At 33.5% G+C, this 17,624-nt stretch overlaps 1 protein-coding gene and 1 long non-coding RNA gene across 14 annotated transcripts in view; one reads left to right on the forward strand and one right to left on the reverse strand.

Annotated features, from left to right (window-relative positions):
* Positions 1–17,624, forward strand: part of GSTCD (glutathione S-transferase C-terminal domain containing) — a 130,986-nt gene that overhangs the window by 96,020 nt on the left and 17,342 nt on the right. For all 13 annotated transcript variants that reach the window (XR_010156132.1, XR_010156134.1, XR_001716576.2 and 10 more), the window contains 3 exon segments: positions 10,331–10,446; positions 10,608–10,652; positions 13,041–13,169. Coding sequence is in view for 9 of the 13 variants with exons in the window: in XM_063808155.1 (XP_063664225.1) it covers positions 10,331–10,446; positions 10,608–10,652; positions 13,041–13,169 (290 nt within the window). In the remaining 4 variants the exon portion in view is untranslated.
* LOC104006154 (uncharacterized) lies at positions 2,535–14,615 on the reverse strand. The gene is made up of 4 exons (XR_679741.4): positions 14,483–14,615; positions 10,752–10,814; positions 7,927–7,986; positions 2,535–2,697 (listed from the first exon to the last, which is right to left on the reverse strand). It is a non-coding gene; the product is annotated as an uncharacterized LOC104006154 (long non-coding RNA).

Genomic DNA, 17,624 nt, shown 5'->3' on the forward strand with positions numbered 1-17,624 from the left:
TCTGGGTATACAATAACCATTAAGGTAAGTCTTGAATATATATATATATTTTTTACTAAATCCAAGCCATTTATATATATATGTTTTAACTCCAGCACTCCCACCACATGACATTTCCTTGAAAAATATACTTTAGCATATCTCTCATGCTGATTTTAGATTGAAATAAATATATTATCAAAAGGATAATGTTTAATAATGATGAAAATTTCTCTGGTGTCAGAAAAACATATGAAATAAATACAGAGGGGAGGCAACATAGTGCATTCTAAAGTAGAAAAAAGTTATATTTATTTATTTTTCTTAAAAAGACAGTAAGCTTTACTACTATTTAACAGAAAAATTGTTAGTACTATGTATATTTGGGTCCTATTCAAAATATTTTACTAATAAAGGATTTATGTTTTCTGGGGTGGTAGGTGAGAGCACACACCTTGAATTGAGACCAGCAGGATTCAAATCCTGGCTCCATCATGGAGTAACTATGTGACCAAAGCAAGCTACTTCATTATTTTTGTTTACATTTTTCATCTGATAATGCAATAACAGTACCCAACCTCATTGAGCTGTTACGAAAAAGGATTGATATAATAAATAAAATATGCTTAGCACATCGTAATCATTCAGTAGTGCTAATACCAGCAAATAAGAATATCCATTCAGTGGACTTCATATATACAGGTTGAGCATCACTAATCCAAAAATCCAAAATCTAAAATGCTCCAAAACCTGAAACTTTTTGAGTGCTGACATGATGCAACAAGTGGAAAATTCCACGCATAAGTACTTATTACAAACTTTGTTTTGAGCACAAAATTATTTAAAATGTTGCATAAAATTACCTTCAGGCTATTTGTATAAGGTATATGTGTAACATAAATAAATTATGTGTTTACACTTGAGACCCATCCCCAAGATATCTCATTATGTGCTTGCAAATTTTCCAAAATCCAGAAAAAAAATTTCTGAAACCCAAAATACTTCTGGTCCCAAGCATTTCAGACACTCAACCAACATTCATGATGAGTCTAAGTATACACAATTGTAATGATCTCCCTCAAACATCCCTAGCTCTTTTCTACCTAAAGACTTTTGCATCAGCAGTTCCATTTATATGGAGTGCTTTTTCTCTTGTTTCCCATGGCTGGCTTCTTCTTTTTATTCAAATTTCAATTCAGTTACCTGCTCAATGATAGCTTCAAGATTACCTAATATAAAATATTCACCTAGTCAATTTCAACCATATTATTCTATTTTAATTTTCTCCATATCATCACTTAATTTTTTATTATAAAACTCCCATCACTGGAATGTAAACATCACCCTTGTTCTCCATTGTTTCCAGCACCTTGATCAGGGCCAGGCATATAATAAGTGCTTTAAAAAAATTTGCTAAATTAATGAACTAGTCGGTTGAGGTTGTAATGAAAGAACCAGAGAAAAAGAGGGAGATTCAAAATTTCAGTTTCGGAAAAAATGCCTTCCCCTGCCCTACCTAGGCCCTAAACCAGTATACCTATTTCAGTAGACTCAGACCTCCCAACTGGTATAGTTTGAGTGTAGTCTTGCTATTTTAGATCTGACATCCATTGTTACTTAGGATAAGATATGGTCACCCACATGTCTCCTGTAGTGCAAGCTTTCTCTGCCTAGCCCTTTGTATCTTTCCCTTTTCCTAAACCCTGCTGGCTGGAGCACTGCTAAACACTACTGCTGGCCAGGCGTGGTGGCTCACACCTGTAATCCCAGCACTTTGGGAGGCCGAGGCTGTTGGATCACCTGAGGTCAGGAGTTCGAGACCAGCCTGGCCAACATGGCAAAACCTCATCTCTACTAAAAATACAAAAATTAGCCGGGCGTGATGGCATGCACCTGTAATCCCAGCTACTCGGAGGCTGAGGCAGGAGAATTGCTTGAACCCTGGAGGCAGAGGTTGCAGTGAGCTGAGATCATGCCATTACACCCCAGTCTGGTTGACAGAGACTCTGTCTCAAAAAAAATAAATAAATAAAAATAAAAATAAATTAAAAAAAAAAATACTACCACTGCTAGGTACCACCCATCAAATTAGACCTATGCGGATATCAATACTTTCCCAGATTGAGTCCTTTTTGAATACTAATTTGGATCACTGTTCCCACCCCTATCCATGCCTGTAGCTGGGTTCATTCCCAGAGTCTTTTTCTTTCCACCATCCCTTGCTGCTGAGATCCTAACATTCTTTACAGTTAGGCCCATAAAGTTAGGATCCTTAGAAAGGGAAAAGGAATGGTAGAACTAGAATGCAAAACTGCCTTCGTGGTTTATACAGACCCTATGTAACTTGTATGAATAGCCCTGCCTTTGAGTGTTAACTTTTAAGTTTAATAACCATTCTCTATTTTGGTTATTGCCATAGTATTGAGCACTATCTCATGTATAGGTAGGTGCCCTAATAGATGCTATTCAATGATGCTAATTCTTACAAAGCCAATATTATGGTATCTGTCTTATGCTCCATTGCCACATAAATAACCTCTGCAAAGCTTAGTGCCTTTTCATAACAATTATTGATTTTATTCACAGTTGTGCAGTTTGGTTAGGGCTTGATGGGAAAGCTTGTCTGTTCTCCATACGGCATCAGCAGAGGAGGCTTGACATCTTGAAGCGTATTTCTGTTTTCCAAGAGCAACCATCTCAAAAGACAAAAATTGGAAGCTGCCAGAAAAGAGCACCATGTTGTTTCTGTATTAGATAGATCAAACAGTCATGAAGCTGAGATTTAATAACAGACATAGATGCCACCTCTAGATGGGAATACCATATTTTAATATAGTATTAATATTGCCAGGAATTTAGGGCCGTGTCACTTTAGATATTCAGCATTTCATTTTTTAAACAAAATAAAATATATGACAAAAAAATCAAAGAAGAAAACCTATAAGGTCAGATCATAGTGGAAATTAGAACACCATGTGCAGAGAAGAAGTATTTTTTAAAAAATCACTTGACTCTGGGAAAGTTGGCATCATTTCAGACTACTACAGTGGCATTTAACCTAATTACTGTGAAACATCAATTGGAAGCCAACTGAGGATTACTTGAATGGCCTCTAAAAGTTAACAAAACTATTAAGACACCTTACTGTGGTTAACTTAAGCCTCTGAAAAAGAGGGAAAAGAAGTAAATACCTAACTATTTTCTACAGTTAGCTTTTTTGTTCTAAAAACATTTCAGTTTGGTCTTGTGGGCAACTTAGACAATATTATGGACTTAAAATAACAACAACAAAAACCCAAAATGCCAGAGCAGAGTAATGTTTACTTTGTGTAGTGTAAATGGTATTTGGATGAAATGAAAATATATGTGTTCAATTAACTGTGGATTCTGGTATTCGGAAATTAAAATTTTTTTTCATCTTAGAGAAAAAAATAGCAGGAATAAGAAGGTTTTACAATTTCCATTATTCACTGTATGTAAGCTCTTCTATAAACAAAGCAGAAGCTTTGACCTGGTAAGAGATGTGATTATACTTTCTTCAACTTTTGTCCCTCAACCCAACATCTTGCCTAAACAGTTTTTAGTTATTGACTTTTTAAAAAATGCTTTAGAATTAGATATGGAAGGGTGAAAGGTGCATGATATTTTTAGTCAGCATCTGCAGTACTATAACATGAAAGATCTTCCCAATCTATTTTCATTTCTTTCCTTCTGGATAATCCATTTTGCAACAAATGGATTGCTCAACCTCTCCATGTCACTTTTCAATAAAATCAAAAAGGTTGCTACAGTCCCAAGGTGGGGAAATGGTCTCTTTCTGGAAAGGGTGAGACCCAAAGGTCAGTTCATTAAACAGAGTGACTTAGGAGAACTCTAATGCCTTAGCAATATATTCTAAAATCCTGACATTCGAAACTTAAATTGATCCTTTTCATTGATAAGCCTGCTCTTGAAAATTTTATTTAGAGGAAAAACTGAAGTAAAATACATTTTATGATTGACTCTGAATAATTAAATTTTTCCCTAAGATATAATTACTAGGGAATCACTCATTTCCCTGCTAGAAAGCACCTCATTTCCTTGAACGCACGCACATGAAAAAGACACCAGCATTGAAATTCTGACATCACAATTAATTGAAAGCATCTGTTTAAGACAGACATAACAGATCATATTGAAAAGAAGACTGAACCTGATATTAGAAATCCTACTTTAGAGTCCCAGCTTCACCACTTACCAGTTGCATGTCTTTGAACAAGTGCAAAGTTTGAGCAACCTATTTAGTGATCAGTGTCCTCATTTGTAAAATAAGAAAAATGTCATCTACTCTAACAACGTGACAGAGTTTTGAGGTTAGATGGTGTATCAAATATGCAAGTGCTTAATATATTGTAAAGCATCATATAAGCAGAAAGTATCCATCATTTTAGGAACTTTAATGAAACATATATGGATTTTTGTAAGTTGTGGCTGTTAAAATTTCTTTTAAGAACATTGTACAATGTGATTAATAAAATACATTTTCTAAGCACAAATGTAATGTTTTGTACTAATTAAACAAACTATATGCTCATTAAGGATAGAAACTAAGAGTTATATATCTTTACGTCTCTAACAGTTTAGAGAACAGTTCTATATAGGCCAAGTTAGTTGTTTGATGTGTTGAATGAATGATTGAGAAAGATACTTATGAGGTCATTATTCCTCAATTTGGAAGTATAAATTAGCCTTTTTTAACATTATGAATTCCAATGAATTCTGCTGTCTTTTTAGTTAATTATTTAATTATTGAATACTCTAATAGTATATATAACAAAATTATAAGAGTAAAAATGCCATCACACTGTTAAGCTGTTGATGATTTCATAGACTGAACTGTGGGGTTTATGAATGGGGGAGAGTATCAGATTATTTGTATCCACTGTTACAAGAAAATTGTCACATTGAGGTCAGTGCAGCTAAGAGGATTAGTGATAGTAGCCTCCAATTGGCTTTAAAAATGTAAAGTTAAAATAACTATTCTAGATTTTTAGTGTTTTCAACAAGTTATCGCCAAAATTTAAACAAAGTTGCCCTAACCTACAGTGTAAACTTTATGTTGCTGACTAATTTCATGTATTTTCTCAGGAGTTTCTTTAGGAATTCTGTTCTTCCATTCTAGCTTTTGAAGTCTACTTACACAGCTTTAAATGGCTGTTTTGTTATTCTCTCACAAAAGTTTTCAGAAACTTTTCTATCCCTACTTAAAATACTGTTTTATAGTTGACTTCTTTTACTGTTTTGACAAATGCATGCATAGCATCGATATCTAACGTATTTTCACACTTAGTACCTGCAAAAATTAGCATAATGCCTTGAAATGCAGTTTGTCATATTTGCAGAGAAAACTCATTCATTAAACTTTTATTGAGAACCTTTTATGTGCTTATCAGTCTCCTGGTAATCTTTTCATTTAATTGGACCCAAGTTTATGCAGTTCCAGGAAAAAATATTCATATCGATTTCAGGGAGACAGAAGCAATTTCAGCTAACGTTTTTTTGGGGAGTTATTTTAATGAATTATACTTAGGTTTCATTTTATAATAAATCGTTTCACTGGTTAACAATAATAGACTTTATAGTATAAAAGATTTGTTATTTTGGGTAGTAACAAAGAGCTTGAAAAAGTAACTTTTTTCTCTTTTGTCTTGAAAAAAATTGTTATTGACAAAAGTAGGAGATGTTTTAAATTCATCCTGGAATAAGGAAAGGTGATGGGGTTCCTAAAGTTTTAAAGCAAGGAGATAGGTTTTAAGCAAAAGGAACAAATTATATAAAGGGACTAACTCATAAGGTGTGATAAATTCAAAGGAATGTCACTTGTGTAGAGAGGCTGGAACAATGGGCAAATATCAAAAGTAGCAGATGAGGTTAGCAAATTAATCAGAGCCCAGATCATTTAAAGGCCTTGCTTTCTTGCCAAGACATCAATATTTTTTTCTTAAGGCAGAGAGGAGCCTGTAAAGGTATTTAAGCAAAGGAGAGATACTTTAATGGGTACATTTGGAAGGGACTTTAGTAATATACTGAGGAAAAGCATGCTCAGTGATTAGCTATGGAACAACGAGACAGAATGTGGTGAGCATAGTGCATCAGGGGTATAACAAGGGAAGAGGAGCCTGAGAAGGAGAATGAGGAGAATTTAATAGGGGTTCAAAAGATTTCTTGATCTAGAACACCGGGGTTCAAAATGGTTTAATGAGTTCAATTGATTCCATTTTATTTTTTAATTAAATCACTTAATGGCAGAGAGCATCAATTGGGGTTCAGTGCTCCAGATAATTTTATGGATAATCCTATCTAATTTGAAGATATACTATATCCAGAATAAAAATGATGCAGACTAACATTATAAAAGAACACCTTAGTTGGTAATAATGTAAAATTAACAGTGCTGTCTATTCAGATTGAACTTGTCCCTAAGCAGCTCTAAGTACATTAAATATGAAAGCAAGGCCATGTTTTCAGTAAGACACAGAGAGGCAAACAACAAGCAATGTCATTTCCTATCTGGCACTGTCTGCCTGTATTTTCACGTCACTCTGATGTTCTACTACTTCCCCCATTGATCTCTCATTTTTAGGTGCAAGTGAGTTAATTGTAGTTTTCTCCTAAATATGTCATATTGTTCTTGGTATGCCTTCCCCATCCCCATTCTATCTGGTAAGTTTCTGATCCGCCTTAAATGCCCAAGTCTCTGTAAAGGCCATTCTAATGTCTCAAGACATTTCTATTTTATCTTCAATGCACACACTTTTGCACATAATTAACACACACGTTCTTCTTAAATACCCTGTTAACTTCTTAAGAACAGAAACTATGTCTTCTTATTCATTTCTGTTGAGATGCGTCCTCTGCATATAGATGAGTATTGGGCATATAAGTAGGTATCTTACTTATTGTTCCAAGCATGAAAACCATAGCAACTGTGGGGATAGAACCTCGGCTTTGCTGTTGATTGCCCTATAAAGCATGATAAATGACCATTCATCAGCTTGTCTTTCTTAATGCTGTTAATCAGACCTCTTTTGAAAACATTAACATTTGTGGTTGTCGCCATCCCTCTCACCTGTTCAAGGTTCTATTAGTGCCACCTTGTCTATTCAATTGTCTTATACCTTCTTTAAAAGAGTGGTGTATACAACATTGATCTCTGTTGAAAAAATTTGCTTTTGCTCTTGATTTTTTTACCTTTTCAGTGTGTTTTTAAGCTCTAAACATAGTTTTAGCCTTCTTTGTCTCCATATTTAAAAAAAACACACACAGAATACTGTTGGTGTGCTATATCTCAAACAAATGTTTTGAAAACAAAACAGCAAAAGAATATTTAGTAAAGACATCTAATGAGTATCCATGCACTCTTTTATAAGTAAGTTATAACTTGTAAGATACTTGTTATTTTAAGCTAAGAAACAAAAAATTAAGAGCTGCCTGATTTGGGACATAAATTACTACACTGAACATGTGTGCTGGTGGTACATGTACACATTTTCCAGTGATTTTTTTTTTCATTATTTGATGCTTTGGATGAACCAAAAATGCTGGTGTTTTAACATGGCTTCCCCCTTGCTTAAAAATTGGCTCCTTTACCTCTGTACTTTCTTTTCTGGCAATGCAAACCACACTGAAGTGTCTAATCAAGTACCTCCTAACTGGAATTAGACAAAGATAAAACTCATTTGCAGAAGAATTGTGTTGCAGAACAAATGACATCATTTGTATTAAAACATTCTACACTTAGATTTCTTTTTCCGTGACACTAGAGATCCATCATTTTTAGTCAAGCTAAAAATAGATTGTAATTTTATGCTTGTAAATAATGTCTCAGGCACAAGGATACTGAATAAAAATAGAAAGTAGGATTTGATTTTTAAATTAATACTGTATCCCAAAATGCCACTTCTTTACCTTGTTGAATATATTTGAGATCCTGCTCATATTTCCTGGAGCTTCGTAATATTTATAAAACTAGAATGGGGAAAGAGAATGCTTTATTAGAGGCAGCTTTTCCATAAAGCATCTGAGCACCATGCTGCTGTATTTTTAGCTCAGTCTCTGTGAATATTATGTGCAGCGTATGGTCTCTCAACTTAAAACACAACCCTGAAAAGTACCTCTTTGCTTTCAGCCTTCATTTCTACATGTATTTTTTTATAGGCAAAGATGCAGTATTAGCAAGAAAAACGATCTCTATCAGCATTTGCTTTTGCAACAGACCTAAGGAAGTTAGGTAATTCTAAATTTCTAATAAAAATGTGGTATAGAACTTGATATTAGATATTCCATTTAATAATTTTTTTCCTATCTCCTTATTCTTAACAAAAACATTCCTTTTAACTTTCTTTTATGAAAATTCTTTGACTAGGAACTGTTAAGAAATCTACAAACAGAGCAAAGACAGAAATGCTCGTGCTCATTCCTTACTTCATGGTGGCTCCATTTAATAGCAGTATTTTTTACTCTACATCTCCGAAGAGCCTCAAAGTACTCTTCTTTTTGCCTTCTGACACCTCCTTTCCTCCCCTCTTCTTGTTCTTATTCTTTCTACTGCAAATTAAAACTGCATTGCCATAAAAATATAAGGCATATTTAGATGAATAGAAGGATGGATAGAAGTATGATAAATCAAGTATAGTAAGTTGTTAATGGTAGAATCTAGGTGGAGGGTATAAAGGCATTCACTCTGATTCTTTCAGTTTTGCTACATGCTTGAAAGTTGTCATGACAAAAATCTCTTAGGAGTGGTTACCCATGAAGGGTGGGATTACAGCTTTTACTTCTTCTGTGTTTAAATATTGTACACTTATATTATTAGAGAAAAATGAAGATAGTTCTTTTAAAAGCTACATGAATCTGTCTTCACGAATGAAGTCATCAGAGTATTGACTTAAATATTCTTCATATTTGAAATTTACATTCATCCATGCTAAATAATTAAGGATGTGACAAAAGAATCAGCTGTGTATGATGCTCACATCATTACAATAGGAAATTGGGTACTTCAATTATAGTGTATATATAGTCAATGGAATACTATGCAGCCATTAAAATATATAGATAGGAAGCAACGCATTGACATGGAAAGATTTATAATATTTCATATTTTGCAATATAACATTTTATATTTTATACCTAGCTAGAACACATAAAATTTATGAATATAACTAAAAGTAACCATACATATACATAAAATGTTATTGCTGAATTATGATGCTATAAATTTTTTTATATAGTTTTTTATTTACATTTAAAAATCTTTCCTAAAATAATATTTTCCTATGCCTTTTAACTTAGTAACATAAGAGAGAAGGAAAACAGAAAAGAGAAGAAAAGAAAAATGTCATGCCATTTTTCTGGGAAAAAGGAGCAAGGAAACCTTAGTATGTTTAATTTTTTATCAAACCAAAAAGATTATTGGGATTTTCCCTTTTATCTATATCATGGAAATCTGGTGTCTTACATTTTCTTAATTTTGCTCTTATAAAGAATGCACTTGAAATATGTAAAAACAAATAATTTCATTCATTCTTCTGAAGATATTTTCATGGATTTGACTAGCAGTTTTGAAAGGAAAGTTAAGATGTTTTTATGTTGTGGGGCCCCAGGCATTTCATACTTGGAAATGCCCTATCTTGAATCTCTAATTGCATTATATTTCTGTCTGACTCACGAGGAAAGGAAGCTTCAAAGCAGAAAACAGAAAATCCAATTTCTCCCTAAATACAGTAACCATTGATATATTTCAGACAATGTAACACCTGTGTTTCAAGGTTTCCCAGTGTCCTACACAGAAGAATCAAGAGTTCAAGGATGTGCCAATTAAGCAATAAAAATGTTTTTACTTATTATGGATCTCTCTATAAGGAGATTAAGCAATGTGTTGAAATTAGGTACTCTTTACAATATGTCTCTGAAAAAAGATAAAGGGAGAAGACAATTACTGTTATTTTTTCCATCCTGCCAACATTAATTGGACACTTGGTTTATGACCCTAAACTTAGTGTTTCAGTTATTGTTTCCATGCTTTAAAAGACATATTTTTCCCCATAGATTTCCTTTCAATGGCTATTGAAGGAAATGTTGAATAGACATAAAAGTAAAACAAGCAAAAATAAAGTTCATCTCGGGTTCTAGTCCTCTAGTCCTCATAGTCTGTTACATGGAATTTATCATTTATTATTTTATATGTATGTATGTGTGTGTGTGCTCCTCCCCCTCCTCCTCCTCTATGCTGGTAGTCTATTTTAAGCATGTCTTCTTGTTCCCTCAAAATATATAATGTTTTGTGTTCTTCATTTCTTGTCTTTCTCAGGTAAAATGTCCAGTGATCGAGCTTTGAGGAAGCAGCAACAGTTGAACAACCTTGTCTATGTGGTAACAAATCAGGCCAAACCTGGTGACAGAATTGTGGATTTCTGCAGCGGTGGGGTATTTTATCTCTCCTTTCATCCTTTTTAGTCTTTCTAAGATTATGAGACTTTTCTATATTACATTCAAGGTCATGTTTTTATTTGGCAAGATTGTGGTTTCAGAATGAGGAAAAGCTGTGGGGACCAAAACTAACTTGTTTGTCTTACTGACTTTTTCAGGGCCATGTTGGAATTGTCCTTGCTCACATGCTGCCATCATGTCAGGTAAAGCCAGAATAAGAGATAAAAGGAAATATTTTAAAATTATACAGTTCAGCTAGCCAAATTTGGTTTATCCCGCTCTTGGAGTTTCTAATCACTCACCCAAGTCAAATATGTGGCACAGGCATTGTCTTTTCTTTGAAATAAACTTCCAAGACTTAGAATCTTAAGGAAAGAAAAGTAAAGTAAGATCATAAAACAGTTACCAATTTTTGAAAGAGGTTTATAGGTTTAAGTAATTTTTCAAAGAAGTAGCTATTTTATTGCTAAATAAAATAGTTATGATTCAACTAGTTTAATTTTCAATATAATTTTAAATGGAAATATTGACCTCTGAAACTTGCTGAGCATGTTCTTTTGGTATCTTGATTTTGATCCATTGCATCAAAATTATAACAATAGCAAAATTTTTTAAAGCAAAAAAAAAAAAAAACCCAAAACCTACCATACTGATCCATCAAATGCTTTGCTTTTCTTGTTCTTATTGAGTCATTGTCCATAGGGAGGCTAATGGTTGCAAATTTTAAAAATGCAAACACAATTTATCCCTTGCTTTCACTCAATGTCGTATCATAAATGTTTTTCCCTATTGCTAATAGTTTTACGTATCATCATATTTCAGAGACTACCAAATATATTTTCAAGTAAATATATCATAATGTATTCAATCATTGCCACAATTTGTTAGAATTTTGTGCTGATTTTAGTCTTCTGCCATGTTAAATCAGTTCCTCACTGTGACCACTTCTTAGCGTAAAATTCTGTTTGTTTTTGTTTTGTTTTTAATACAAACTCAACTGCAACGGAGTCTTTGCTTGTGAGTTCTCTGGAAGGTGTGAACTAGTTATAGTGAATACTTGCGGAAGAAAAAAAAAATGTGGAAGAACTAATAGACTGGCCAGAATAACATGTAACAGAATGATGACGAGGGGACAGGGAATAGCATTTTTTATTTTTCTTTTCTTAGAGAATAAACAGGAAAATAAATAAGGAATCCTGGGAGAAGAGGCAGTTGTTTGTTTTATTATTAAGTAAAGCAATAATTTTGTGATTGAGTAGGAGGAAGAGAGCTCACAGAGTAAAATTCTGAGAAGCAGAGTCAGGGATGTAATATTTTTTCTTCCCTTATTAATATTTCTGGAAGCTTAGAAAGGTTGAAACCAAAAATGAGTAATCTTGTCTAGAATAAAGTCAGGAAAGCCTTTCACACCAAGTATTGTCTAACAGGTTTTTCAAACGGATTTTTTCTTACAGACAAGCATAAGAACAAAATAAGAACTAGGAATGATAGTGATGAAAGTGACTTAATTCTTTTCATTTTTCTCCATTCAAACCATCTTCTCTGCCTAGATTATCACTGGAGTCTCCTAACTGGTTTCTCTGCCCTCTGGCCTTGTTCCCACCAATCCATACCATACATTACAGACTACTAAAACTTCTTTTATCATAATTGCATGATCTGGTTTCAGTTTACCTCTCCAGCCTCATTTTCACCCTTCACACCCTGTCCCCCCATCGCCACTATCACCATGACACACATTGTGCCCTGGAAATTGCGTACCAATTTTCTCAGTTCTTCAAACATGCCATATTCTTTCTCATCTTGGGCCTTCATGTGTTTCTCTCCCTAAAATACTCTTCCATTCCCCCCAAACTGATTTGTATTCATTTTTTAGGCCTCAGTTAATATGTTACTTCCCCATGAAAATAGTCATCAAGTTTGAATGCTCCCATTGACATTGTTTGTCTTTCATTTAACGCTTATCACACTGTATTATTATTATTTTTGATGTTTTGTTTTTGGTTTTTTTGTTTGCTTGGTTGGTTGATTGGTTTGTTTGTTTGTTTGTTTGTTTGTTTGTTTGTTTGTTTGAGACAGATTCTCCCTTCAATGCCCAGGCTGGAGTACAGTGGTGCGATCTCAGCTCACTGTAACCTCTGCTTCCCGGGTTCAAGGGATTCTCCTGCCTCTGCCTCCCGAATAACTGGGACTACAGATGCACACTACTATGCCCGGCTAATTTTTGTATTTTTAGTAGAGACGGGGTTCCACCATATTGGCCAGGCTAATCTCGAGTTCCTGACCTCAAGTGATCCGCTTGCCTCGGCCTCCCAAAGTGTTGGGATTACAGGCGTGAGCCACCACGCCTGGCCCACGCTGTATTATTATTGCTTGTTTCACTTATATCACTATGCTTCAAAGCTATATCACTATAGTTCAAAGACCTTTCATTTTTCCTTTCTGTACCAGATTATGTGACATACTTCCTGCCACAGAATAGAGGCTCAATACGTTCTACATTATTAAAGCTATGAAATATAGTAATAATGCTTTGCCTAATGTCTGAATTATGTTACTAAATATACTATTGTTTTCTGGGTAAAATCTAGGTTACATTAATAGAAAACAAGGAATTATCATTAATTCGTGCTAAGAAGAGAAGTGATGAACTGGGTTTAAGCAACATTTGGTTCATTCAAGCAAATATGGAATATTTTACTGGGATGTTTAATATTGGAGTAAGTAATCAAGTAATTTCAATTTCTTTAATTAGCTAAATAAGAAAAATTACATGCCTTAGAGTAAATAAAAAAGATAATTTTGTGTTCTTTGCCAAACAAATTTATAATTTTGTATACTTATATTATCTATGAAATATAGCATATTAATGAATATTATTTTATTCATAGCACTTCATCATTACATAATAGAGATAACATTGGCTCCTCTATCAGACCAGAACTTTATTTTCTTCACTACAGAATCCCCAGTAGCAAGTGCTGAAAACTGGTTAATAATTGAATAATTGATTCTGATGAACATGACTTGCCTTGGTTTATTCTGCATTTTTAGAAGACAATGAAGGAAAAGAAAAAAGAAGAAAAGAAAAATAACTTGTTAGTAATCTCTAAATACAAGCATTGCCTTGTGATTTTTTTTAGCTAAGATTTTATATTTACATGTATTTTCAGGTTCCAAGAGAGAAAGTATATTGATCATGTTTCTAAACCTTTGGATCAAATTGTTATTATTTGATATTATGAAAAATCCCTAAGATATGTAATTCTGCCTGATCATTAAACCCCAGGGTTTTATTATTTTTTGTAGACTTTGAGTTTTATGAACATGTTAGTGTTGCTGCTATTTCTTATATTTGCTTTAAATAATTTTTTTTCTGATTTTGATAGGAATATACATTTTGATAGTAATACAGAAAAATACATAGTAATATAAAGAAGAAATAACCTATATGCCTACTATCAAGTGATAAATACTATCAAAAATCTTTAGTTTTTTATATTTATGCACGCATATAAATGCATATTTTACACATATGTGAACATTGTTAAGACCATACTACATAGATCCTGCATTGACTGAATACTGTTAAAAATCTTTTACCTACTTTTTAATCACACTTTTTTTTCTCATTGTTATAATGCAGTTATTACTATGATGGATATTTTATGCATCCTTTAAGAATTTTGATGCATTTGCCAAACCACTTTCCAGGAAGGTTCTTACTGACATCCTTTCTAATTACATATGTTCATATAAACATGTGGTTGTCTAGGTAGAACTTTTATCAACTTAAGTAATTCAGACCTTTTATAGTATTTCTGATTTTTACCCAGTGAAATTTATTTCTTAAATATTGACTACTGCAAATTTGGGGGTTTATTGTAATTTTTTTCCAACCTAAAAAGTATGCTATTCGTTTCCTTTGCAGACACGATCTACAGTTTACTTCTCTTTTTATAAGCCTGGCTGTTAATAAGGAAATTCAGGAAGATGTAGACATGTAATCTAGAAACTTCAAATTAAAAAATACCTGTGCAGCTTTAATTTTACATAAATGTTGAGGTAAAGTTTAGCGCTTCTCCCATGAAACAAGCCATTAAACCAGTCCAGATATTACGAGTACACCAGACAGAATGGTAGCAAGTAAATGTGGACTGCTACCCATTTATTTACCTCACAAAGCATGGAATTTCCAGCCTATGTCTGTTCCATCCGTCTCTTGGCCCTTCATGACTTATAGATGCTAAATCACTCTAGCATATTCTTGTAACTTCCAAGTGTATAATTTACTAACGCCAACTAAAAATGTATATATCTCTTTGGAAGTGAAATTTTTCTCTACATTTCGTAATACATCTATAATGACTTTTTTCCTTTCATAATTACCCTTGTCAAGGTGTATAGAAAATGGATAAAAATTGCTTAGAAGGTTAAATTAAAAGTAGATTCACTCTGAAGAGAATAATTTGCCTAGGAGAGTAATTGAGGTATTGTCACTAGGTAAATTAGACTAAATGCATCAGAGGTTCTAACTCCTGTGTTAAATGTGTTCCAGTATACACACAAAAAAATTTAAAAAATATTGTGGCTAGAGAGGAAAGCAGAATAACCAGATATTGGAAATGTATTAAAACTGCATAAATTCATGGTTTTGTGACATTTCAATAAGGGCTTAGTTAGCATTTATCTTTGCTTAGTAAATGCTTTATTTTTTTCATTTACTATTTTTCTTTAGATATAAAAATTAATAGTATAAACAAGATTTTAATGAAAGAATTTTAAAAGACTTAGAAACAACTAAGTCTTTTTAAATTATTAAATTTTATAATATGTGTATTAATACCCATGCTCTCAAACAATATTACAAATATTTATTTGCAAATAGTATTACATAAAGGGTCATGACTATGGAAAAATGCTCATTTTGCATTTAAAAACAAAAACTGTATCAAGGCTAAACAGCCTGCCACCAACATGTTTAGTTGGAAAATTTCAACAATAACAAACAGTCATTTCAACCAGATGATAAGGTACTGATTTCTAACAGTATTGGTGAATCCTTTCTGTTCATCAACATGTATATGAAAATCTCAAAACAGTTTTATTTTCTAGTTATTGGTATTTGCTTTTCGCTATTTTGCCCACAACATAATTTTTAATTATTGTTTATCACTCATAAGTGCTGACTGCTTAATTATAAGCTCATTTCTATTTATGTATGTATGTTAGTGTACAATTAAAAGAAGCATGTGTAATTATAGACTGTAATTCAGAAACATTTTTGATGAGTAATTATATAATCCTTGTTTTAAAAGATAAGGACCTTGAGAAATTATATATTCTGCAGGCACGCTTTTTAAAAATCATTAAGGCAAAATAGGGGACTTCTGAGATGAAAATAGCAGATAGAGGTATTTCAACCCCGCTTCTCCCCAAAAAAGTTCAGATCCCCAAATAACAAGAACAAGAATCAGAAAAATCAAACTCTATGATGAAGCTATATTCAACATTCTATAACTTGAATCACAATATGAAGTGTGAAGGTGAAAAGCAGATTGAAGAAAAATGATAAGTTATTGAGTAGAGGAGAAGGAAGATAAAATTTAAATGCATGCCAGGCAGAGTGGCAAGAAGGCTATCAGGACACAAACCACTTTGCTCCCACAGAATCCCAGAAAAGTTTAGGAATTCAGAACATCAGAAACCTCAGAGGACATGAATAGGGAGGGACTGAAATCGTGTTTAATTAAAAATATTATTTAGAGACAAGATTCCTGCTCTCATCTTGTGTAAACAAGAAACTACCTCTCCCCAACTCCTAAGAGAGACAGGAAGTTTATTCTATAGAAGAAACTGAACCAGAGAGGCACCAAGTATAGAGATATCAGGCATAGAGAAGGGCAATGGTGATGTGCCATACCAAGAATAAGAACTAAATGAGAATCTGCATACTGAAGGATAGATCTCTTCCCTACTCATCTGCCTTCTAATTCCAGAACCACAGAAACCAGGATCATTTCCACAATCATGAGGATTAAAAGATTCCCCTCTGTAGAAGCAGAACTGTCCCCAGAGAAAAGAACTACAGATACTACAGCTATAATTAAAAAAAAAAAAAAGAAAGGCACCTGTCCAGGCTTTTTGATCACCCAATCACTAGTGAAGCCCACCAGTTTTCAAAGCCTTACTCTTTCATTCAGAATTTCCAATCAACTTTTTAGTGGTTTACTCTTTAATATGAACAGCTAAAGGAATACCAAACATGGAAAACTTCCAAAGTGGAAGATAGAGACCTGTATTAGTCTGTTCTCACACTGCTAATAAAGACATACCCAAGACTGGGTAATTTATAAAGAAAAGAGGTTTAATTGATTCACAGTTCCACATGGCTAGGGAGGCCTCACAATCATGGAGGAAGGCGAATGAGGAGCAAAGTCACATCTTACATGGCGGCAGGCAAGAGCGTGTGTGGGGAAACTCCCCTTTATAAAATGATCACATTTCATGAGACTTATTCACTATCATGAGAACAGCATGGGAAAGACCCACCCCCATCATACAGTTACCTCCCACTGGGTCCCTTCCATGACACATGGGAAATATGGGAGCTACAATTCAAGATGAGATTTGGGTAGGGACATAGTCAAACCATATCAAGACCAAAGCAACAAACATAATAAAGGGTCTTAGTCAGGGAGAGACTAGAGAAGATAATACATTAGTGAAACAAGGATATAATAAAAAAGAAAAAGAGGGAATGATCAGAGAACAAGAAAGGATGTCTTGAAAAATAAAAATGTTAGCCAAAATTGAAAACAAATTAAAAATTAAGAGATAAAGTATTTTTTAAAAGAAGTACAGGATACCACTTGAAAAAAATAGAACTTAAAAAAAAAAAAAGAAGAAGAAGAAATGAAACTGGAAAGAAGCAAATTTTTTAAATTAGAGATTTAGTCCAGGAATCAAATACCTCAGTAATAGCAGGACCAGAAAAAGAAAACTGGTAAATCATGGGGAGGAAAACATCAAAGAAAATCCAGGAAAATGTGTTAATAATTAAGAATGCATTTCTTTTGATAAAGTTAACTTACAAAATGGCCTAAGCCAAGGCACATTGTGAAATTTCAGAACACCAAGGGTGAACAGATTTTCCCAACTGTTTCCACAGAGGG

The sequence above is a fragment of the Pan troglodytes genome, chromosome 3 (assembly GCF_028858775.2).
Source record: "Pan troglodytes isolate AG18354 chromosome 3, NHGRI_mPanTro3-v2.0_pri, whole genome shotgun sequence".
Classification (NCBI taxonomy): Eukaryota; Metazoa; Chordata; class Mammalia; order Primates; family Hominidae; genus Pan; species Pan troglodytes.